The 25717-nt window shown below is 39.2% G+C and overlaps 1 protein-coding gene across 1 annotated transcript in view; it reads right to left on the reverse strand.

Moving 5' to 3' along the window:
• Window positions 1-4643: 4643 nt before the first annotated feature.
• The window catches only part of pex7 (peroxisomal biogenesis factor 7), a 51715-nt gene continuing 30641 nt past the window's right edge, over window positions 4644-25717 (reverse strand). The window contains 2 exon segments of the mRNA XM_042503563.1: window positions 4644-5308; window positions 18583-18682. Coding sequence (XP_042359497.1) covers window positions 5225-5308; window positions 18583-18682 — 184 coding nt within the window. The 3' untranslated portion in view covers window positions 4644-5224.

Consider the following 25717-nt stretch of genomic DNA (forward strand, 5'->3'; position numbering starts at 1 on the left):
CAAATATGGTCAAAATGACCTCATCAGGTGGAAAATAGTCAAAATGACAAATTCAGAGTCAAAAGCCCAGAATGACACCCAGAAGTAATACAAGTCCTGTTTTTCTGCTCTGATGGCTGTGGGATCAAAAATGTCAGTTTGAATGGGTTGCAATGGAGCATTTTTGGACCTGAACAGTCTGAATGTAACTATTTAGTTTCCACAGTGTATTTTAGACTTATTGTAGGAGCTGAGCTGGAAATTCACTGATTACACTCAGATACACAATCTGGACTCCCACGTATAAGGTGCTCGCCTTTCCATTATGGCTCCATAACACACCTTGATGAGTGAATTTTTGACAGTAGTTTGAAACCTGCCTGTCCATGCACAGACAGCTGATATCCTGCCCCCTGGAGGTCAGCACAGTCATAGTAAAAAGTACCATAAAATCAAGGAAAAATTATCACAAAATCAAGGCAAAATGATAAAATGAGCACAAGCTCAGCAAGTCTACAGTATCAGCCGGCAGGACGCTCTGCTTCTGAAACACTCCCGGTGGGATTTAGAGCCATGTGGAGGACGTGATGCCATCAACACGCTGCCGGTGGAATCAAACCGTTATGCACAAACAAAAAGTCAAAAATATTATAATGTGAAAAGATAAAAATGTTTCTGTTGAAAGTTAAACCACGATCTCAGCACGAGACTGAAGCTCCAGATCAGAGTTTGAGTCTCTGCGTTGATAATTTAAGTTCTTTACACAAACTAAGAAGATCATTTTTCTTGTCGCTTCTCAGCCTTTTGGCTACGATCAAGTGTAGAAAAAGCATTTCTTCACTGTGGGGGCTTTGACACAATGTTGGGCTGTTTTCTTAAAGATCATTTTATGCTGCAATTAAAAGCACCTGCAGCTTTTCTCTCTGAGGATAAAAATGTTTGGATGTTTGCCGTCTTTTCTTTTTTTTTCCTCCTCCTCTTCCTGCTTATCAGAAACAGAGACATCAGCATCGCTCATAACAGGCGTGGAAATGGCTTGGACAATATTTTAATTGAAATATTTCATCAGAAAATCAGCTTCCAGGCCACAAGGGAGGAAGATCCGCCCTTATCCAGCACAGACCATTAGCTTCCAATTAACACGCGGAGACAGAGGACGACGAAGACGCTTTCAAACGTGAGGAGATTAAGACCGGGCTGAGGATTACGAGCGGGACTCTGCGTGCACCCATTATTCCACAAACTATAGCTAATGTAGATTAGGCCGAGTAATTTCACTTAAAACACAGAATGGAACAGACCTGCATCCATTCTCATATGGATTTCCAAATTAATATGCGGCAAACAATCAGGGTGGATGAATGAGATGACTTGTATACAAAGCAGCCAGTAAGTCAAATTTCTGTAAATGTGAAATTTAAAAAGGACATTTTTGAACATGTTTCTGTTGGTTTACCTGCTGAATGTGCAGATGGATTTATACGCTTTAGTTTGTTTTTATTTTGTTTATATTGTCTGGTGTTTTTATTTTGATTTATTTTTTAATTTATTTTTTATTTATTTTGGCAATTTCAGTCTTTTTGAAAATATTTTATTTTTAAACCTTTTTATTTTCTTCCAACTTTCCTTTTTTATTTTGTTTTTTTTTTCCTGGTGTTTTTATTTATTGGAAATGCAAATCTTTTTGTAAAAAAAAAAAAATGAAAGTCATATATTTTATCCACTTTTACCTATTTTCTTTTATTAATTTTGTCTGGTGTTTTTTATTTTCATTTTTAGGTAATTTTAGCATTTTTCAAAATTGTTTTATTTTTAAATCATAAGTTTGATCCACTTTTAGCTTTTTCAATTTTGTTAATTTCTTTTAGTAGCAGTAGTTTTATTTTTTTATTTTTATTTTTTTGGAAATTTGAGTCTTTTTTAGAATATCTTTACACTTACACTTTATACACTTATTTTTGGAAATTTTGTCATTGTTATTATTTTTGGGCGAGTCTTTGTGAAAATATTTTATTTTTAAATCTATACATTTTAACAAAATATAGACAATACATATTTTGTGGTGACTGAAGCTGTCTTGTGTTTGAGTTGAGTTGAATTTTTTTCTTTTCTTTGTAGTTCCACCCCAATTTTTGCCCCCCAGAAAACATTTTCACATGTAGTTTTGCAGCAGCAGCATGGTTTCCTGTTTAGGAGTGCAGTGCATTCACCAATTTTCTTTTAGCTATAAAACCATCTTGTAATTATGAATGAATCAGTTTTTTCTTTCCATAATTAATAAAGACGGCATAATTACAAGAATGCGATGCACTTTCATGGCCCGGAAATAAACATTGTATCAAAAATGTAAATGACATGCTTCCTGCAAACTAAAACAGAGACGACTTTGTTAGACGAACGAGACTAAAAGAAGAATTCTCAACAACAAACCTCCTCCAATAAACAACTTTTCCTTCAAACAATTTCATGTGATAAAAATACGCACATAGACGCCACATAATCCTCCAGCGCAAGAGAAATGTAATCTGCACAAGACATCGAGATGCACATTTCAGAGACTGAATTCATTTCTCTAAAGACTAAACAGAAATCCTTTTAATGCCATGAATCCCACAGAGAGAAAATCAGGATTTAACCCTGCAGAGAGGCAGACTGAAGGGCTCGTCGTCTCATTTAAGGATCTCTGACAGACCGCAGCAGTGAACACAGGTTCTCTGTGACCAGAAATTATATTAAAAAATCAACTGCTAAACGCTTTCTGCAGTCATTTAAAGTCTGTGTGAGAGCGAAGGAAGAGGGGAAGGAAAAACAGGGAGGAGAGGACGGATATAAAGAGGGCGGGAGAGAAGAAAAGAAACAAAAGAGAAGGAAAAGGAAATGAAAAGAAGGGGGTAAGAGAATGAAGGGAAGGGAAAGAACATGAAATGGAAAAAGAAAGGACAGGAAAGGTCAAGAATAGAAAGGAAATGAGGACTGAAGGGATGATGAGAGACAAAAAAAAAGACTTGGAGGTCAAGATGAAGAGGAAAGAATAGTGGAAAAAATGTAAAGAGAGCAAAAAACAATGGAGAGAAAATGGTAAAGAAAAGAGGTAAAAGCCAGGACAGGAGGGACGGTGAAGACAGATAAGAGGACATGAAGTCGACGACTGGAGATCGTGACAGAAAGAAGAGGAGTGGGACATAAAACGAGGAAAAAAAGAGATGTGAGGCCAGAAACGAGAGCAGGAGGAGGAGGAGGAGGAGGAGCGGCGTGGAGAATCTGACTCCACAGTGTTTTTGTCCCCAGTGGAAGCGAGGACGGGTTTTCCCTGCAGAGAGAGCGGCTGCAGGACAGAGAGGAACCCTTCACGCATCATCACCACCAGAGCTGCGATTGGCTGCAGCAAGGATGAGCGGGGGAGCTCCGTACGACACGCACCGCCATCATCATCACCATCATCATCATCATCATCATCATCATCATCATCATCATCATCATCGTCGTCGTCGTCGTCGTCATCGTCATCACCATCATCATCATCATCATCGTCATCGTCATCGTCATCATCATCATCGTCGTTGTCATCGTCATCACCATCACCGTCATCGTCATCGTCATCGTCATCGTCGTCATCATCATCACCATCATCATCATCGTCATCGTCGTCGTCGTCGTCGTCATCGTCATCACCGTCATCGTCATCGTCATCGTCATCATCATCGTCGTCGTCGTCATCGTCATCACCATCACCATCACCATCATCATCATCGTCATCGTCATCGTCATCGTCATCGTCGTCATCGTCATCACCATCGTCATCGTCGTCATCAAATAACAGAGACACCTACAGCTCATCATGTTTGGGTCATTTTGAGGCTGCAGGGCAGTTTTACTCATCTCAACCTTTTTCTTATTCACAAAAAAGAACAGTTTTTGTACCTTTAAAAGGTGCCAGAGTATAAAACTGCATCAAAATAGAGCTTGTTTTAAAAAAAAAGTTTAGCATTTCCCCAATGTCCTAAAATCATCGAATTGTCCTGAAAACCTAGAAACATCTTAAAATCATAGAAATGTAAAGTCCTAGAAACATCCTCAAACCCGGATATGTCCTACAATCCTGGAAACGTCCCAAAATCATAGAAGTATCATGAATTACTAGAAACATCTATAATCTTACAAATTTCCTGAAATCCCAGAAACATCCCAAATTTTAGAAAATGTTCTGAAATCCTAGAAACACCCTAAAACCAAGATATGCCCCAAATTTCCTAAAATCCATGAAACATACTAAAATCCTAGAAAAGTCTTGAAATGTTAGAAATAGAAACAAAAAATCCTAGACAATGTCCTAAAATCCTATAAATGTCCTGAATATTAGAAATGTTTTAGAATACTCGAAACATCCTAAAATCAAGATATGTCCTAAATTCCCCCAACATCCAAAAAACACCCTAAAATCTCAGAAATGTCTTGAAACCTTAGAAACATCCTAAAATCCAAGAAACATGTACGGAGCCGCTGTGATTGGCCCCTGGCCTCCTGTCATTTTGCAGGAGTGCCCCTCAGCTGAGAGCCCCTGCTGTATTTTGTATCGTCGATTTAATGATGGAATATCGAGCTTTAGACTCGGAGCTGGACGAGGCAGTCGGAGCGATTCTCTTGATGATATCAGCATCTTCATGTGATATTTACATTTTTATTGTAGGCACATACAGAAAATCATCGACACCATATCTACACTGATGACATTTCAGGGGTTCAATTAGTCACAATTGACTTTTTTCCCTCTCCAGTTAACGGAAATATCAGAGAGATAAAGACGGAGCGGATAATAACACGGATATTATGGATCACACTCGCTGATTTACATGATTCATTCACAGAAACATCAACGCTACGTGTTCATCCAGCCTCAGATACATTTTGAATCTTTGCAGCCTGCAAATTATATGAAGGTGCATCTTGGTGGGACTAAACACGTGTGTGTGTGTGTGTGTGTGTGTGTGTGTGTGTGTGTGTGTGTATTTATGACATTGTGGGGACTCTATTTGGGGACTTCCAGAGGCTAAAGCTGCATGCTGTCTATAATCACACACTGGAGAGGCATGATAACTGTTTGTTTCCGTGTAAAAAAGCAAAGCCGCTGTGAGAAATAACTTCATCTTCAGAAGAACATTTAGGGGAAAGGTAATCCTCCAGACGACTCATGACACTCAACAGCAAGTCCTCAGTGTTGTAGTACCTGTGAGTGTGTGTGTGTGTTTTACGGTGCTGTACTGTGTGTTTCAGCGGACAGACAGGCGGGTGTGTAGATCTTCACCGTCTCATCCCAGGAACAGTCCACCACCTGCAACACAACACAGCACACACAGTCAGAGACGAGCCGCGGCGAAATCACACTGCAGGTAACCATAGCAGCAGCACCAGAGCTTCAGGTGGGGACAATCTGTCCATTAAAGCAGAGGTCTCAGAGACGGCTGACCGGCCGCTGGGCTCTACTCTGAAGACGAGGATCTGTCTTCCTCCCTCCTTTTTCCCTGTATTTCTCTCTTTTTTCAGGAGTGGCCACAAAATCAAAGAACAAACTGTGTCTGTGATTCGCTCCATGGTGACAGACATCCCATAGTTAGAGTAATTCGTCCTCGTGCTTTCATCATTCACCACTAATGTGAGCCTCCTGCCTGCAGGCAGAAACATGCAGATTGACTGTGACCTTTAATCATGTTTGTCTTGTGGAAAACACGAAGAATAAAACCGTTGGGATTCATTTTAGTAAGACTGTATTCATTAGGGCAATAAAGTCACTTAACCCTCTGACATCTGAGCTGATATCAGTTTTTGTGCTTCTTTTCATAAACTCTTTGAAACCTGAGCACAATGGTTTGATTTCTAATTTCCTAATGTCCTATAATCCTATAAACGTCCAAAAATCATAGAAATTTCTAAAATTCTAGAAAACATCCTGTCATCCTAGAAATATCCTAAAAAATGTCCTTAAATCCTAAAAATCTCCTTAAATCCTAAAAATGTCCTTAAATCCTATGGTAATGTCCTGAAATTGTAAAAACGTTCTAAAATCCAACAAATGTCCTAAAATCCTATAAACATCCCAAAATCCTGGAAATGTCCTAAATTCTGATAAATGTATTATAAGCCTTTACTTTGGTCAAAAGTCTAGTTTTGACAACTGAACTAGTTTATTTATCAAATTTCAGAGAGCAGTCGAAAATCACACCGAGATTTTCCCCCAACAGGATTAACCACAGGATGCTAAAGAGCCAAAAAAACACAAAAAAACAGCAGACATCAATCTGTCAGGTCATCCAGTCATAACAATTTCTGTCACATTTCCATTTAGATGAAGAAAGTTTAAATTCATTTTGGCAGCATGTAAACAGTTAAGCAAAGGCTGCAGAGAATCTTCTCTATAAATCTGTACATCATCTGCAAAACAGTGAAGCAGAATATTATGTTTCTGTTGTACGACTCAAACACTTAATGTCGCTGACCGTTTTTATGTCGATCATTTCCAGCAGAGAACATTCAGTCCAGATACTCCTGAAGCTTTTCATTTCTGATGTGTTTTTACCTCTAATTGCTGAACATAATGGCTCCCTACAGCCATTAGTACGCACACAGGAAGACAGCCGTTTGCACGCCTGTTATCAAATCAGAAACCTTTTTTTTTTTTCCAGGTGCAATCTCTGTCTCTGTTTATTACTCCAAACACATAAATTAAATGGCAGAGAGAAAGAGTGAACAAGCATAAAAAGAAAAAAAATATATAAAAAATAAAACTCCAGCCCAGAATCTGTGGTCAGCATAGTGTTTACTACTATTTTTTTAAATACAGATGCAGCTCTTAGCTTGTGTTAATTTTATTGAAAAAATAATAAAAATAATAGATAATCATCAACGACCTTTTGCTTTCCACGGAGCGAGCTGCAGGAGACGGCAGTCTTTTCTCAGGATAAGACTGAAGACATTTGCACACCAGGTCTGGATCTTCTGTCTCAACTTGTTGCACATTTAAATATAAATACGACTTTTAGTTTTTCCATTCTGTGTTTGGCCTCATCATTAAAAACATTCAAATTACAACATCATAACAAGAGAGTAGAACGAGGCAGAACGGGACAGCAAAAAAAGAAATGAAAATCTTTGGACGCAGGATCCTTCTGGAACTGTTCAAAGAGAATCTAACGTTAGCCGAACCAGACATGAACCACCGCTGATAACGTTTACAGCAGAGTTCACAGTTATTCACTCTCTTGTATGTAGGTCCATCTCCTTCATTTATTTGAAGAGCAATCTTGGTTTTTCATAGGGTATGTGAATTTTTTCTGATTTTAATTGTTAATCTATCATTCCTTTTATCTGTGTCCATTTGCATATTGTGATGTATATTTTGCAGCTGCGCTCTGCACGTTTGCTCAAGATAAATTTCCAGCAGGACAATAAAGCTCATCTTATCATAATTATCAATTACCTGGGAGCATAACTTGCAGATTTGTCAGTAATGAAATTGTTAATGCAGGGCTACTGACAAGGCAACACAACCAACAATAGTAAAGCAAAATGAACAAGATTGTTTTGAGATGAAATTTCCTCAGCAGGTAAAATAAATCAGCTGTCTGAAGCTTTTTACTCTTTAAAGCGAGATGTTTTCAGACGAAGCAGCGGAGGAGAAAATACAGCTGCGTCTCCTCCTCCCCCTCCTCACTCTATAATCAAGCGGGACATGGCTATCAGCTGAATAACATGCCTCTGCAGGGACGTGGCTATCATCTGAATGACACACCGCCTCTCTGTCATCTGTCCTGGCTGCAGAAGACACGACTCGGCTGACGAGTCAGTCCTCTGCTCGTAGCTTTCAAAGGAAGACGCTGGTTCCACTTCACTCTCTCCGTGAAGAATATAAAGCTGCTTTAATATTCATGGAATTATAAATATTGTTTTATATGGTCACAGGAGTTAGGACTCGCTCTGTGCTCTGTTAAACAGTGAAACATAAAGGGAGGCTGCAGCCTGCTGGTTGGAGAAGTGACATAAATCCACGATGGCTGCTTTGAATCCGAACTGAGAGAAATCTTGGACCTCACTTTCATTCGGCTGCAGTTTTTACTTTCTGTTCTCAGCTGCAGTTTTGGGTGTGCAGGTCCTAAAGCCTGGCAGGCAGCACAGCCAATCAGAAAACAGCTCAGTCACAGGAAATGTATTAACATGTCAGCAGAGGTTGTGCTATAATTAATTATAATCCATCTTTGTGACAGACAGGGGCTGTTAAAAATCTGCCAAAGTTTATTTTACCTGTCACATTCGTTTCCTGGTGGTATGCGGATGGACCTGTTTGCTGTTGCATTTTCTATGTGTGAATAATGAAAAAGGCTCACAGCCCACATGGTTGTGCACAAAAATGTTGCAAAAATAAGTCACTGAAAGAATAAAAATTGTGTTTTATTCATGCTGGAGCAACATCTGTGTCAGCAAGCCTGTTTCCATTACAGATTTGTGCAAAACTTGAGTGATATTTTCGAAATATCGATAAAACACAGTTGGGGGATGACTGCGTTTCCATTGTTTCTGCATTAGAATGAACATTCTGCATCACATGAGGCTTAAACTCACAACCTCAGGGGGCGTGACATCAGCTGTCTGTGCATGGTAAGGCAGATTTCAAACTGCTGCCAAAAATTCACTTATCAAGACGTGTTATGGAGCTATAATGGAAAGGCGAGCCCCTCATACGTGTGAGCGACCACGTATGAGGGATTTCTGGGAGCTGATAGTCCACGATTTCACAGAGGAATTGTGGATTCAAATCTTCCTGATGATCTGCTTAACTACTGAAGAGTTATGTGATGCAACAACAGCTCTTGTAGCTCCTGCTGCATCATGAGGGAGCCAGTTCCTACTGACAAGCTCATAGTCATAGCATCATGTGACCTAGAAAAGACTAAAAAGTGTTTCCATTGCAGTTTTGCAAAATATGCCTTTTTCTAATCGCCCAAAAAACCACCTCATATGAGTGTTGTTTTTGCAATAAGTGGGAGTTTTTTCAAAATTGATGCATTTCTTTTAGGCATATTTTCTATTCACAACTTTTCCTGATGTGATATCTTTCAAAAACATGAGAAAAAAAAGCATTTAGGAGCTTGGTGAGAAATGTTCCAAAAATTCAAAATAATTGTTGAGTTAGGATTTTTTTTTCCTCATAATTTTTTAAATGTCTAGAGTATGTGTAGATATTTGGAATTTTTATGATAACAGATTTAAAATAATGTTAATTATTTAGTAATTTCTTTGTTAATTTTTGGTTCTTTTCTTGTTGAATTGCTCGTTTTAATGTTACAGCTAATTTTCTCAGTATCAAAGGATTAATTGCAGCCTTTTGTGGTATTCTACATTATTTGAGAGATGGGATTTCAAAACAAAAACACTAAAATGCATCTGTTTAATGTTTTGCTGCTAACCCGAACAGATGACGACTCCTTGTCACTGCTGAAGTGTCACGAAGCGCAATGCATCGTCGCCATGGTAATGTAAGAGTGATAAAAAGTGTATTGTGCTGTTTGACCGCTGTGTGTCTTTCCCTGGAGAATACATAACTGCCGCTAGCTTATTAGTGTTTTAATTATTGTTTCCTCATTCATCTTTTTCTAATTATTAGAATTAAAAAAAAGACGTTTAAGAAGATATGAAATATTAGTCAGACTTTGAACTTGCTTTTATATATTCGCTTTAGTCTTGTGTTTTTGTATTCCTCCTCCTTTCTGCCGCTCCTCCTCCTCCTCCTCTCATTACACATCTCGTCACTCCTCTCTCTCCGTTTCTTTGTGCTTTGCTGCAGTCTTGGCCCGTGTGGGTGCCTTTCCATTACGGCCGGCTGTTAAAGTTAATTAAAGAAGGGCATTCCTCTCCTCAATGGCTGACTCACCGCACCAATACTTTGCTTACTCATGCTCTGAACGGCCGTTCAGCTCGTTGACTCGCCAAGAAGAAACGAGCAGAAGTGAAGCCTGTCGGTTCAGAGGGAGGACGAATGTGTACAGACCAAACATACGATGCAAAACATGGCCAACCAAACGCTATCCAGAGCCAACAATCGGATTTTATGCCAGTTAAAGAGACCTAATAAACCAGATTAGATAAATGTGTCCGATTAGAAAACACACATTTAACCTGCTTAACCCTTTGAAACAAGAGCACATTGGTCTTTGGATTGGGTCTCTTTGAGTCAACTTTATATCTTTTTGAGTTAATTTTGTGCCTTATTGTGGTAATTTTGTGTTTCTTTGAGTCAATTTTGTCTCTTATTGAGGTAATTTTATGTCTTTTTAGGTCAGTTAATTTTGTGTCTCTTTAGATGAATATGCCTTATTTGGGTAATTTTGTGTCTCTTTAGATGAATATGCCTTATTTGGGTAATTTTGTGTCTCTTTGTGGTAATTTTAGAAGAAAATTATCTAAAAATTTGCAAAAAAGAAGTTAAAACACAAAAACAAACAAGCAAATGTCATAACAATGTTAGAAATGTATTTTATGTTTTATATATTTTATCATTTTTTTTCTAGAACATAATTGTAAACATAAAAGTATCATAATTAAATAAATATGGTGTGTTGGATATTATTCAATTGTTTTTCGATAATTTTCTAATTTTCCACAATTTTGCTCAGTTTCAAAGGGTCAAAAGCTTGTGAAAGGCATCTGAACGCAGCACAAAAAATGATGTCAGGTTTCAGACGGTTACTTGGAAAGATGTTTGTTCACGAGCGGGCAGAACAAAAATAGTCATCTGTGAACCAGCTAAGAGCCGCAATCTAAGACCCTCACGGATCAGGGGGGTTGTCTCCTCCGTTCACCTCAGCGGGAACCTCATGGTGGCTTTGCTGTCCAGCCGGCTGCATAAAAGCAGCAGCAGAAGTAGAGGGGGGTACGTTCGCCAGCCACATGAACGAGAACAGAGTCTTCTGTTTTCTGATGCTGCAGTTTGACCTTTTCAAACTTGCAGCTTGCCGCTTTGTGACTCTGGCGAAAGTCCTCTGGGATCAGTAGCAGCTGCTGAGTCTTGGACGAGTGTCACAAAAAACATTTTTCTGGCCCGAGGGAGGGCGATGTCCTCTGGTTGGTTGGACCACCACCAGAGTGAAATCTATCAACAAGTGTTGAACAGGTTCCCATTAAGTTCAGGGTGAGTTAAGTCCACTCCTTCTTCTGGCTGTGAAAAATTATCCCAAAAAATGATGAAATCATTCGCTACTCAAAATATAGAGACAGCAAGTTAGAAAGTATTGACTGACCATCATATTGTTGTTTTGGGTCCTTTCATGGGATTTGTTGACAATAAGAAATATATAAAAGTGCGTTTATGCTACTGTATTAGTACCACAAATACAAAAACGTACTATACTGCAACTGTAGTAATACTGTACTATGATGACGGCACCGCATGTAGTGGCAGCAACCTGTAGCCCCTTAAATCCTTGCTACTTTTTTTTCTATATTTTCCAATTTTTAAACTCCACGGCCCCTTCTGCTGAAGCACGACTTTTCTACGATAGAGAAGCACTGATCAAAATCAGGAAAAGTTGTGTGGGGTTTGGACCGAATGCAGGAGACCACAAGAGGATCCCCACCAACGGCATACGGTCACGACACACAGTCAGACCAGAGGGGAGAAACAAAACCGAAAGCGCGGAAGAGAGGGAGATGAGATGTAATTGAGGCTCATTCAGCAACGAATCAGAGACTGCTCTGCACACATCTTCACAGAGACACGGTTAACCCCTAACATCCCGGATCAAGTTGTTGCACTGGATGGGTGGACCTTGTTCAGAGCCGACAGGACACAAGACTCTGATGCAATAATGCACTGCAGGAATTGTATGATCAGCAGCAACAAAATACCAGATGTAATTTTTTATAGTAGCTGCTGATTTTAATCAACTTATCCTTCAACTCCAAAGATGTAGCAGGATCAAGGACAAACTTTAATTTCATTTCTTACACTATGTTTAAAAAAATACTAATAAATCTACCTTCTACCTTCTTCTTCTACCTTCAGCTAGTACCACAAATCGGCATACCAGTACACATGTAACTGTGGCAGCTACAAGAAAAAATACATTTATAAAATGACCAACCTAAGGAGCGGTGAATGGTTGTCATCCTGCATTCCTGAATGATCTATCACCTCATTCTACCTCTCTCTCTCACACACACACAAACCCTGCAACAAAGCAAAGGAAATGCCTGATTTGTGTGTAAGTGTGTGTCTGTGTGTGTTTGTGTGTGTGTGTGCATGTGTGTGTGTGTGGTTTGGCCGGTAGTGCCGTGAGGACGGTGATCCATCAGACACACGTGGCCGTGCCTGGATGAGACCAGAGACCACACCGGCGGGAGAAAAACAAAAGAGTAAGTGATCAGGGCAAGAAGTGGTTAGAAGAAGAGGAGAGGAGATTAGAGCGAGTCGGCGCCGATATCAGACGAGGAAATTACAACACGAGAGCAGACAACAGTCTTCAGGGCAGAGCAAGAATCCGAGGAAAGAAAAAAGTAGAGATGGTGAGAGTGGAGACAAAAAAGAAAGACAAAACATGCAGAAGAAGAAGAAGCAGGTGGCCATGTTTACAGAAATGATGTTTGAGTTCTTTCAACAAAATGCTGAAGCAACATTTCCCAAAAAGTCTTTAACTGCATCTCAGCTTAATGAGGCTTTAATGTTCACCACAGCTGCAGTCATTTACAAATATTTTGTAATATTTTCAATTTTAAACCCTCCGAATCTAAAACTGCGGACGGCCCTCCACATCCGTGGCTGTGTTTGAGGAAGTTTGGATGATTAAAGAGGACTACGTATGATGAAATGTGTGTGCACATTTCATCACTGATACGGTTTCTGTTCTGTGTGCGTAACGGCTCGTTGGCTGGAAAACCGGCCGCTCAGCTACCAAGTCTTATAAAATAATTTCGTAAGGCTTCTGGGAACCCAAACAACCAAAAACTTTCTTAATACGTAATTTAGGCTCTTACATGCATATTAAAAAGCAAAAAAAATGACCAGATATTAGCCTCAAACCAAATTTGAAATATTGTTATATTTAGTTTTTATTTTATTATTTTCCGGAGGCTGGGTTGATTTGGGCGTATTTATCCCAATCCACATCACCTAATATGGATAAAGACAATCAAAAAATCAAATTCAGATGTCAGTTAATAATTAATTTAACAAACTGAAATCTATCAACGCTCCTTTCAATGATGTAACCAGACGTGGTGATGTCATAATGTAACGTTAAATATGCAGCACGCACTGTTTGTGTTTGTTAGCAGACTTTAACCAACATTACAGACGGACACCTGTGAGTGTGCAGCAAATGGCCAATAAAGTAATGAGAACGAATTATGAATACGGCACTAGTGTTAGTGCGTTCACAGTTTTGATAACATCTCAGCTCGTGTTGCGTGTGCTACGTTATGCGTACTGTATGCTAATGTTATATCAATAAACTAAAAAAACTAAAGTCTGCAAGTGTACAACGTCAGGCAGCCGGAGCACAGAGAGCTGCGTCCACTGGAGCTGTGAAATGGTTTAGATGGTTGAACTGATTCACACCTGGCTGACTGCTGAAGCTTCTCCGTCCATTTTAAGTGATGTCACCGTGGTCTCACAGCTCAGAAATTAACTTACTGCTAAAAATAATGAACAAAGCTGTGAAAATTCTTGTTTTTTATATTTATTTTCTTGTTGTTTTTGTTTTTTTTCTTCATTTATTCTTTTTTTTTCATTTTATTTATCTTCATGTTTTTAATTGTTTCATTTTTTTTTATTCATTCTGTTTTTTTAAATTATTTTATTTAGTAGATTATTCAGTATTTTGTTTCTCTTTTGTTTGCTGCTGGACCTCACCTGAATGTACTGAATGACAATAAATGAACCATGAACCTTAAAATAAGAACAAAGTTGTAATCAACGTAAATTAAGAACAGAAATACGCTGTTGTTGGTGTAAACACATACGCTGATGATACTTTGGTTTATTTCAGGAAAATGTTTCAGCCCAAACTGAATCTGTGTAATAAGCCGAGCAGCTAATTCAATAGGTTTTAATAGAAGAAACTGTTTGACGCTTTCTGTTTGTTAAGTAATCTGAGTTAAAATTGCAAAATTATATCCAAAAGTAGAAAAATTACATTAGACTTTTTGTTTTTTTTTAATTTTGCTTTTGGCATTGCTAAGGTTGTTAATGCTGTTCTCATCAATCAATTGACTGAATGAAATGGCTCTAAAAATGTTGGAAACGTGACCTCGTGACCTCAGAGGATTTTATTTATGGATCTGTCCTTGTGAAACGTATTTGTTCTCACAGGCTGAACCGATTTGGTCCGTTAAACCTGACAAATGTCCGCCGGCTGGAAAACTGTTGCTAAACATTTTCAGTTAAGGGAAGAAGACAACGCACATCTGTCTCTGCTGTGGTCAGTGGACAGTTTCTCCTACACACCTGTCCACGAGAGACAGAAGGTGCGCTGGAGCTTTCAGTCAAGATTTGTCTTTATGAGGATGAAAAGACGCAGACGGAGACGTGGCAGCTCCGGTCAGTGGACGCCACAGAGAACAAAGAGCTGACTCAGCCAATTACAATGACGAGGAAGGAACGGTAGATCACAGCTGTCAATGTCACACACACACACACACACACACACACACACACACACACACACACACACACACACATACGAACTGAAGAGTAACTGCACCGTGACTTTTAGAGACCAGATGTGGTCATTAATATTTTAAATCTGTGGTCATGTGTTTGCTCGTGTGTGCTGAACTGACAAAATCTTGCAACAGAGAACAACAGCGCAAAAGTGGTTAAAGTGTAAAAAAAAGTAGAATAAAATAAAAATAAAAACTAAATCAATAGACAAACAAATAGGCCTGTCACGCTAACTTCCTCTTCTCGGATGATATATTGTCTTAGAAATAATGACATTAAATAATATTATTGTCATTTCGAGACTATTTTATACCACTGAAATAATGATACTATATTCACATAAAAATTTGAGCACTTTTGTCAAATTTTTCTTTTGGTTAAAATGTAAAAAAAAAAAAAATCAATGTATTAATCAACTTAATTTTAGAAAAAAAATATTCTTGCTTGATCTACATAATAATCTCATGCAAAAATTGCCTTCATTTTTCTAAAGTAGAGCAGATGCTTTATTTTAATCCAAGTTTCATTGTCTTATTCCAATATCTGCAGAAAATCCTAGAGAAAAATGATGTACACAAAAGCATATAGGCTGTGGAAAAAATAGCCGGAGAGAAATGGAGACCAAGAAAGACAGCGAGGGTGGAGGGGGGACACAAATCAGGACAGAAACACTGAAAATAGAGCAGAGACATGGTGTGTGAGGTCACTGTAAGTGTCCTTAATACTGTCACAGCTGTGTGTGAGTGTGTCTCATTTTACAGCCCGCTTCTCTCTAATGACATGTCTGATAACAACATAACTAACAATACAGCTCATTACTGCTGCTGTGGCCTCTTCCCACTCACTCCAGCACACACACACACACACACACACACACACATACACACACACACACACACACACACACACTGACAACAAGGACAATACAGCTCATTACTGCAGCTCGGTTGTAGACACAAACACGTGCTCGATCTGTCAGACTGAAACTCTGCGATCGGGAGGACGGCGCCCTCTCTGTGATTGGTTGCCGTGGGAAACCGACTGTTTACTGTGACGTTGAGGGTTCCACGTTATCACGTATGCACTTCCACCTCGACATTATCTGCATCCTGGAAAAGTCCTCGCTCTGATTTTTCCAGCTAACTATTGTTGGCTCCATTTGAAAACCTGATAAAAAGATGCACGTCGAGGAATGAAAGGAAATAAAGCTGAATGGTGAAAGTGTGCAGCGGAGGAGGACAAGGTTGCTATGAATGAAACTGTGCAGCAAAAACAGGTCACTATTTTTGTTGTTGTCAACAAATGCCATTAAAAGACTAAAACCTGCGATGTGCATCTCAGTACTGTCTGACTTCCTGTCTGTGGCGCTCTGCTCAAAGCCCTTTGGTTCCAACTAAAGACATAAATCTTAAAAAAAACACACACAAAATAAAAAATAATAATTTAAAATATATATAAAACATACCGCTTTTCTAGGTATGCAAAAAACCTTTACATGAAATACAGAATAAGGAATAAAGAAATAAAGAATACAAAATACTGAAAGACACAAACATGAAACAGGAGAACAAATTTCAAAAGAAAGAATAAAAACACAAAATATAGAAAAAATATACAACAGTTCAGATTTTGGGAGGCAGGTGGACAGTGTGTGGCTGTGGAGATCTTTTTTTTTTAAGTCCCAGAAAAGAACAACTGTTCTCTGCAGTTTTTTTTCTTTTTAAATCAAACAAACAGGAGGAAACAATGCATCTGTTGGGAACTATTTTCAGCGGCGGATTAATCTTAATTTGGTGCTCCAGTTAGTATTTGTGTCTGCAGGAAGGTGTATAAAATAAACTGCAGTGTGTGTTCATGGTTTTTAAGAAATAAGAGCTTTGCTGATGACAAACAAATCAAAAACAACCCCTCAGATTTATCAGCAGGTGAACTCACAGCTTCAGCAGCAGCTTCAGCAGCAGCTTCAGCAGCAGCTTCAGCACCGCGGACAGCTCCACCTTTAACACACATTTAAACACACGTGTTCGTCTCTCAACAGACCGACGTCATTTTCAGGACACTTTCGTCTGAAGTAAAACGCTTTAGGCTGTTGTTACACTTGCAGTCCGGTTCATGTGGTCCAGAACAAGAGAAAAATGAACTAAAAGAACATCACGTTCACTCAGACTTCCAACAAACCAACAAAGAGGAGTAAACATGAGGCTGAATGAATGAATAAATTACTTTTTTACGAACCAAAAAATGTATGTATCCCTACTCCTTTCTCACTTTTTCTTTAAATAATTTACATTTTTTTGAGTCCAAGACAAATTTCCAAAAGTGTATTGTATCGTAATTTCAATAATTTCTTTCTTTTATCTATTAAGACAACAAATTCCCAAACTTATTTACAAATAGTCTACACACAACCATCCCCAGTTTACCGCCACTGAACTGAATAAATAACTATCCCGGTTTATTTCCTGAAGTTCTCAAACGATGTTGAAGCACCCTCGAGTGTAATATTACTTAAACAAAATATCTAAAAAACAAAATAGCTGTTAAATTTGCTCTGGATATCAGAAAAAGATGAATTCCAAAAAGTTTATAAAGTTGACCTCAGGATGAAAGTGAGCGATTATAGATTTGAGAAGGCTTGTTTGAATTTGGTTCTTTTTCCCATTAAAGAGGTTTTAGTTTGGTAGTTAAATCAAAAGATGAATTTGAGTCTTAAAAAGTTTTAGAAGCTGAATTTCGAAGTGTTACTGAAATGAACTGAATCCGACAGACACCCTGAAGGAAGCAAATCAATCTCCAAACGAACGGTATGCTTTGGAAAATGGTGCGTGGTGTTATGCACCGTTTTTTTAGTTAATGGGCTACAACATGCAAAGCCACTCTTTTTCTATAAGACTACGTGGTCAGATGAGAATACAAAGTTAAAAAAGGCTGGAGGCATTTTTAAAAGCTGCTTTGAAGTTTAGTGAACAAAACTAAACTTTCCCTGTTTCAAACCGCCACAGTGACCGAGTCAAACCCTCAGATCACAGCCGAGTCTTCAGCACTCATTTCCCCATCGCTGCGCCCATCCCAGGATGGTTTCTGTCACCGTTTCCCACGCATTTGTCCGGTGACATCCCGCTGATCTCAGACACCGCCTTTCCAAATTAGCCAAAAAACTGAATCAGACACGAGTGGCCTTTTCAACTCACTGCTTCTTTACTGCGACACACAGCTGCCAGACAGACAGCACTGCATTACCGTGTGTGTGTGTGTGTGTGTGTGTGTGTGTGTGTGTGTGTGTTTGTGTTTGTTGACCCTGGCCTGCGCGTGTGCGGACACTTTGACAGATGGCCCCATTTCCAGAAGAACCACCAACACTCACACACAGATAGAAAACTGGATTCAGAGACTCGATGGTTACCAACACACTCGACGGGAGGACAAAGAGGTGAAGGAAGAGAAATTCCTGAATCTAGAAAAAGATCGAGGAAAATGCAAATACTGCATATTTTCTTCTGCATTTTCTTTTTGGATGAGAGTTACTTTTTACTTACGAGGGATGAAGTTTTAGAAAAACATGTTGGACTGTATGGGTGCTCGCTGCTACAACTAAACAAACCTAAACTCCACTGTCTTCACAAACGGAGCGATATTTAGAAAGATTTATTAATCAGACGACACCGTTCACTCAAATCAGCTGGAAGAGACGCACGAAAACAGCTGTTTTAAACACAGGTAAACAGCTGTATTTCCACTGCCACTGAACTCACCGCTGGAGAGTGAGTCAGCCTTTCTGCCGTGTGTGTGTGTGTGTGTGTGCGTGTGCGTGTGTGCGTGTGTGTGTGTGTGTGTGTGCGTGTGTGCGTGCGTGTGTGCGTGTGTGTGTGTGTTTGTGTTTGTGTGCGTGTGTGTGTTACCTGGTTGGGGATATGCAGGTTGAAGTCGAGTCCGCAGACAAACTCAGAGTGATGCTCCACGGTGTCCAGAAGAGGCTGGTTCCTGCTGTAGTCCCAGAACCTACAAAAACACAAATATTTGAGCCACATAATTTTAACGTTCAGCTTTAAAATAAATAAATAAATAAACAAACACACACAGACATACAAGTAAAATGTAAATGTTTCACACAATGTTTGATTTCGGTGAACTCTCAGCCTTCATCGAATGTTACGGCAGGTCAAATTATTTCACTTGACCGAAATGTTCAACCACGACAAAACATGTTTATGGATCCTAAACCTCTTTTTTTCTTTCACATCGACCCCCCGGACCCAAAATCCCATTTACTCAGCACCAAAACCACCAAACTACACGCAAATTTACACAAAATACATACAATAACATAAAGTAACTAAACAAAACAAAATAAAACAAAATAAAAAAGAAGGAAATGTCATGGAAAAAAGAGCTAAAAATTACTGTAATTCTGTAGCATAATTTTAAATATGTAATAATAAGAATGAAATATAAAGTTTTTTTCCCCAGCTTTTTTCCCTAGACATTTTTCTCTGCTTTTTAAAGATAATTTTCCAAATCTACTAGTTTCTTGCAATTTGTGAAATATTTCTTACCAAGTTGCTAATTGGCTTTTTTCCCCATGATTTTTACAGAAATCGCACCAATCTGCCCTGTTTTTTTTAAGTTTTGAATACTCGTTTAAGGTGGTGAAAGAAGAAAAGTGATGTTGCTCCAGGTTTCAAAAGGTTTACACGGAAAAGAAGGGACAAAGATGAGTAAGAGACTTGCAGAAAGAGGACAAAGGACATAAAGAGGAAAGGATGTAAAAAAGAAAGCAAGATACGGAGTGAAATAATCTAAAATGAGGATGAATAAGAAGTAAAAGAGAAATAAAGAGGAGAGCGAGAGACTGAAAGAGATGAAGAGTAAAAAAAAAGAAAGAGAGCCAATAAAACACTGCCTCCAGACGTCAGGCAGCAGCGGCCAATCAGACTAATTGAAAGACTGTGCCTCTTCCTGGTCCTGACAAAGTGTTTTTTTGTGTGTGCATGTGTGTGTGTGTGTGTGTGTGTGTGTGTGTGTGTGTGTGTGTGTGTGCGCCAAAGCCCTGACGCAGCAAACACTCCCTCCAGACTCATCCACTTTGCAAATGTAATTAAATCATTTTCAGAGGGAACACTGCAGCTCCCATTGGGCTCCATTAGGCCTGTATTAATACTGCAAAACACACACACACACACACACACACACACACACACACACACACACACACACAACACACACACACACACAATGAGCGATGGGTGTCTGGGGACAGTCAGGTATAGAGAGATATTATATATTGAGTGAGTCTTTAGTGTAAATCACTGCTCACGCTCACTTTGCTCCTGTCGTCCTGTTTGTCGATGTGTGTGTGTGTGTGTGTGTGTGTGTGTGTGTGTGTGTGTGTGTGTGTGTGTTCATCGATGCTGCAGTGCACACTGGTTTGCATCCACTCCTAACGAGTTTGTTTCTTGTCTTCAGCGCTGATTAAAAAGTTAAACTGTCAAAGAAAAAAACAAACTTTCTCTCGGGGCGTTTAAGGAGAAAAAGATGCATTAGAGGAGAGAATTTGGGCTTCAGCGCAGCAGCAGCACTTAGACGTGATTAAACCTCATTTATCCTCGGGGGAAGTGAGATGAGAAAAGAATAAAAAGGAAAAGCATTCGGCGGCAGGTTCAGCCTTCTTTTTTCTCCGTTCTCCCGGCTGTACATCAGGTGATTGACAGGTGCATTTTCACTCTGACAACACCGTGAACGTTTCCTACACCTGACTGATCACCGTCGCCGGTCTTTTCTCCACGTTTCAATCTGGAAAACCTCAACGGCTGCTTTGAGAATATATACACACAACTATCTGACAAAATCAGCACAGGTATATTCCTCAAAATTTAGCTGCACTACTCAAGCAGGAGCTAAAGATAAAATAAGAATAAAAGCCAAAAAATAATAATAATACAGCGTTCATTAATATACAAATCAAGAAATTCAGATGAATTAAGTCATGACCTCGGAAACAGTAGTGCCACAAAATAAAGCTCGAGGTCCACTGACCGGAGTAAAGAATGTCGAAAATCGTCCAAAAAAGTCACTGTTTTGGATGTAGAAAAAGTTGTAGTATAACTTGTCTAAAAAGCGCCTGAAACAGACAACGATTTGGATGTCGAAAATACTTTTAGTATAGAATGTCCAAAACTGCCTGAAATATTTGGCGTTTTTTACATTGAAAAGCCATAGTGTAGCGTGTCGAAAATCATCCAAAAAAGTCAGTTTTCATTTTCGTAAAGTCATAGTATAACACTTCAACTCCCAAAAAGTCAGCATTGTTTACGCAAAAAAAAGTTTTAAAAAATCAGTTTTAAATGTTGAAAAAAGTAAAAGAAGAAGGAAGAAAGTGAAAGTATAGCTTGTCAAACGCCACAGTGGATGCATGTCGAAAAAATGGCCTTAAAAGTCAACGACTGGGATGTCTAAAAAAGTCATAGTATATCATGACGAATCATTTTCAGGGTTTTTGACTGCATCTCGTTGTCTTTACGTGGAAGCTCTGAGAAAAGCTGTTGAGCGGACCTTCATTTGTTTTGGAACTTTATTTTTGAGACAAAGCTTAACACCTGAGCTTATGGTGAGCGAAAGTTTATGTAGCACATTGTTAGAAAATGAGTCAGAAAACAGAAAACAAGCGAAAAATCCGTATGTTAATTTAACGTTTACTGCAGAGATTAAAACAGGCAACACGGACTCATCCAAAGTCGTTACATATCGCCGCTTTGCAGTCGACTTCCACATCTACGTGTTTCGCTGTTAATGTTGCTGCTTCAGTGATGTCAACACAAGCACATGGTGGGATAACGCTGCACGAGGTTATGTTTAGGCAACAAAAGCACATGGCAACTAACGCCAGGGCGTCAACAAAAGCACATGGCAACTAACGCCAGGGCGTCAACAAAAGTACATGGCAACTAACGCTGGTATGTCAACAAAAGCACGTGGCAACCAACGCTGCGACATCAAAAAAAAGCACATGGCAACTAACGCCAGGATGTCAACATAAGGAACATAGCAAGCAACGCCGGGACGTCAACAAAAGCACGTGGCAACTAACGCACATATTCAGATGGAAAGTGACCATCAGACTCCCACATGAAAGTCTGGGGTTTGTTAAACCGATCCATCAGCCCGCACATCCCTGCAGACACCATCACACTCTTTATATTACGTCGTTACCAGCGTTTCAACCTGACGCCGTCCAGCATCATGAAGACGCATCAGGTTCTGCCTGACCATGTTTTCAACTCTCTCCATGTGTCATGCAGCAGGCGCCATCGGGCGCCGTAGTTCCAACGACGACTGGAACTCTGTTTTAAGAACACGGTGGCGTCTCGTTTAAGAAAACATATTTACTCATGCATCTCTATTTCGTGTTTCTCTCTGTATGTATAATCAGGGTGAATGGTTTCTGTGCTCACTCATTCACAAAAATATGCAGGAAGTGAAAGTCCAATACATCCATCAGCCATAGTGCAGAGCAATACGTCAGCCACATAATGAAGTGCAGCGGCGATAAAAAAAACTCTCTGCTGATATGAATGCTTTTCTGTCACGGCGCTCCCGTTCTGTGCATTAGGAGCCGGAGTAATGATCCTGCAGCAAAGAGCCACTATCGGCCTGATTGGCATCATAAAACCAGCAACAACAATGATTTACTGCCCACTGAAGCCAGTCTGCTTCTTAAATCTCAACATTGTGAAAAAGACAGCAGCAGAAGCAGGATTAGGAGAAAAAAAAGCAGAATTTAGTGGGGTTTCTGTTTTTTTTACCATGCTAAAAATTCAGATTAAAATCCATTTCACACATAAAAAAGGTGACGCAAACAGCTCTATCACTTAAGAAACATCTCCAAGGTACGGTCATTTCTATTCTATAAAAACTTATTCATGCTTTTATTTCAAACAGATTAGATTATTGCAATGCACTTTTTGGTGGCCTTCCAAAACAGACATTTAAAAAATTGAATCTTATCCAGAACTGAGCTGCGAGACTTTTACATAAAACAATGAAGACAGAGCATGTTGCTCAGCTTCAGCTTCACTCTGCTGGCTCCCAGTATCTTCTGAAACAGACTGTAAAGGTTTTTTTGGGGGGGGGGGTTGCTGGTTTTTAAGCCTTTAAAACCAGGATCGACATTGGTTTCGCAAGCGTTTAAAGCAAACGAAAAAGGTTCACAAGCAACTTTGCAAGAGATGTCCTTCAAACTGCCACAAATCAGGAAAAGCTGACAAGAAAATGAACAAAAAATTATTTTTCAAGAGGCAGAGAAGAGAGAGAGAAAAATACTAGAAAAACAATTCTTTACTTGTAATAATACAATTAAAGTTAATTAGTTAATTTACATTTTTGGCACTTCTTGAGTCATTTCCTTTTGTCTGCTATACATTTTTTTTTTACCATTGTTCTTTACTTTTTGGTTGTGCTAATTTTCAAATATTTTCTTTTAACTTTTCTTGCAACTTTTCACTAATTCCTTGCTAATTTGGGGTAATTTCTTGTGAAGTTGCTCATTGCCATTATCCCATGTTTTTCAGAGATATTAAGCCAATTAACTCAAGTTTCAAGGGATATAAAAATGCTCGACTCAATAGTTTTAAATCAGGACTTTCAGACACATATTTAATCATCATTATTTTTGGCAGATACCCAATATTTTAGGACTCAGATTGGGATCAGGACCAGAAAAAAACGTATTGGCGACATCACCATCGATTTGTCCATCGAGAAAATCTACATTTTTAAAAAGTTTCAGCATTTCTATGAACTGTGTGGGAGAGAAAGTGGAATCTGTCTCAGACACTTTACAAAAGCGAGCGTCAGATTGTGATTCAGATTACAGGTTGAGAGGACGTGTGTGTGTGTGCTTGTGTGTGTGTGTGTGTGTGTGTGGGACCAGATGACGGTCCCAGTTGGACAAACACACCATGTTATTTGAATAAATGAGGCTTGCGCTGTCTTTTGTCTGCAGTTTCCAGGGGAAGGTAATTATTTAGCTTCTATTGTGTTTCATTCTGTGGAAATGTCCGTTCACCTGTCAGTGTGTGTGTGTGTGTGTGTGTGTGTGTGTGTGTGTGTGTGTGTGTGCGTCTCTCTATGAAAATCATTAAGTCACAGTAGACAGCGAGAGAAAGAGAGGGAGGAGACACGAGGACAAAACTCAAAGACACAAAACATTTCGGAGAAGAGACAGAAGACGAGAGGCAGAAATGTAAAGAGAGCGAGCTGATGGCCGTTCATGTCAACGGTGCTTTTAATTTAAACAGGAAATGAATGTTAAGAGTCACACACACACACACACACTGCTATGAGGCCGAGGACATGTTATCTAAAGCAAACACGAGACATCGAAACTGCTGTTAACCCTTTAACACCTGGATTCAGATGCCTTTTACAAGCATTTAAACCTGTGACACAATGAATCAAATTGATTTGATTTCCTTAAAAAAATGAATAAAAATATATTAAGTAACTTATAAAATATTCTGCAAACTGCAAAAAATTAAAGGTGACTATCGACAGATGGAAAACTGCATTCTCGTAGTTATATTTTTAACATGTTAGAACAAACAAGAACATTTTTTAAAAATATTTTAAGAGCTTTCTTCATGTCATTTTCTCATTTTTCTCTTGTTTGTTTAATTAGTTTTTACTGCTTTTTCACTCTTTTCCATAACACGCCTCTGTGGCCTTGGATTGGAAATAATGACGGCTAGTGCGGTGGCTGCAATAGAAATAAAGCTGTTGATGTTTTGAAAACCCATCGCCATGGTTACTGGGATGAAGGAAATCTGTGCGTACGTACATACGTGCACATGTGGCTTTAGACAAGAGTATTTGCAGGTGAGCGCGCTGCATTCATCTCTCGTTCTTTGTGTGTGCAGGTGGATCAGATCCGTATTTGTAGGTGTTACAACATACAGGAAGGCAGACAGAGGCAGGTGTGTGTGTGTGTCTGTGTGTGTGTGTTTGTGTCGAGTTTATACAGCAGAAATGTGACAAGCTGAACGCACCAACAGGTGCATGTGGGGGCGCTCAGATTTAAGGTTTAATAACCTTCATGTGATCATTTGGAGGTTCAACAGCTTCATTTTAACAAGATTTAGCGGAGTAATTCTAAGCTGTTTTATTTTGTAGCAAGTATTAAAAACCTGGTGTTTGCACTGTAAAAATAGCAGCTCTGCTCTTTTTCCTTGAAGAATAAAGGACGTTTTGGGAGTTAAACTCTATAACATAAATGCTGCTGTCACGCTGAACGAGCCCTTTCAAACATTTAAAACAAAATTAATCATCAAATATTGAACAGCCAGATCTGATTACACTGCCATAACTCTGAGTCAGGCACTACATTTAATATAACAATACAATGAACTTTCTGTTGCTTATAATAACTCATATTTTGTGAGATGATCCAACTCATTTAAAATACAGCATCATGAAAACATTGACGTCTGTATCAGAAATGAAAGCAGAGGTCCAACATGTTGGGGAATCAGGTGATTGTCTTGCAGAGTTAGGAACATTCGAAACAGCACGTGCCAGCAGTGCATCAGCAGCTCCGAACATGTTGGGGTTGTTTGTTTTTCTTGTCGCCCGTGTTAACATGTCAGAGCACTCACACTGCCGCCTGAGCAGGCACTCAGCTGCAGCACATCCAGAGAAACGGTGGCTTGCCAATTTTTTACATGTGCTGCACACTTATGTCAGCAGAAATAGAGTGAAAATGGTGTTTTGATGATTATATTGACTCTATAACACCTTTTTACTGCAGTTTAAAAGTCTGTCTCTGTCACAGATGAAGAAATACAAAGATGTTTTACTTCCCTGCTTTCGTTATAAAACAAAGCCCTCTGACAGCGCCTCTGTGGACTGAATCCCTTCAGTTTTTGACACAAGGCTTTTTATTTTGAAATGTTTGCAGGACCGTGCTGTTGGCAATGCAGGAGCTGCATGACTTCAGAAATGGGTGAAATGTCTGTTTATGAATGTAAAAATACAGAACTCCAG

The sequence above is a fragment of the Plectropomus leopardus genome, chromosome 16 (assembly GCF_008729295.1).
Source record: "Plectropomus leopardus isolate mb chromosome 16, YSFRI_Pleo_2.0, whole genome shotgun sequence".
NCBI classification, from domain to species: domain Eukaryota; kingdom Metazoa; phylum Chordata; class Actinopteri; order Perciformes; family Serranidae; genus Plectropomus; species Plectropomus leopardus.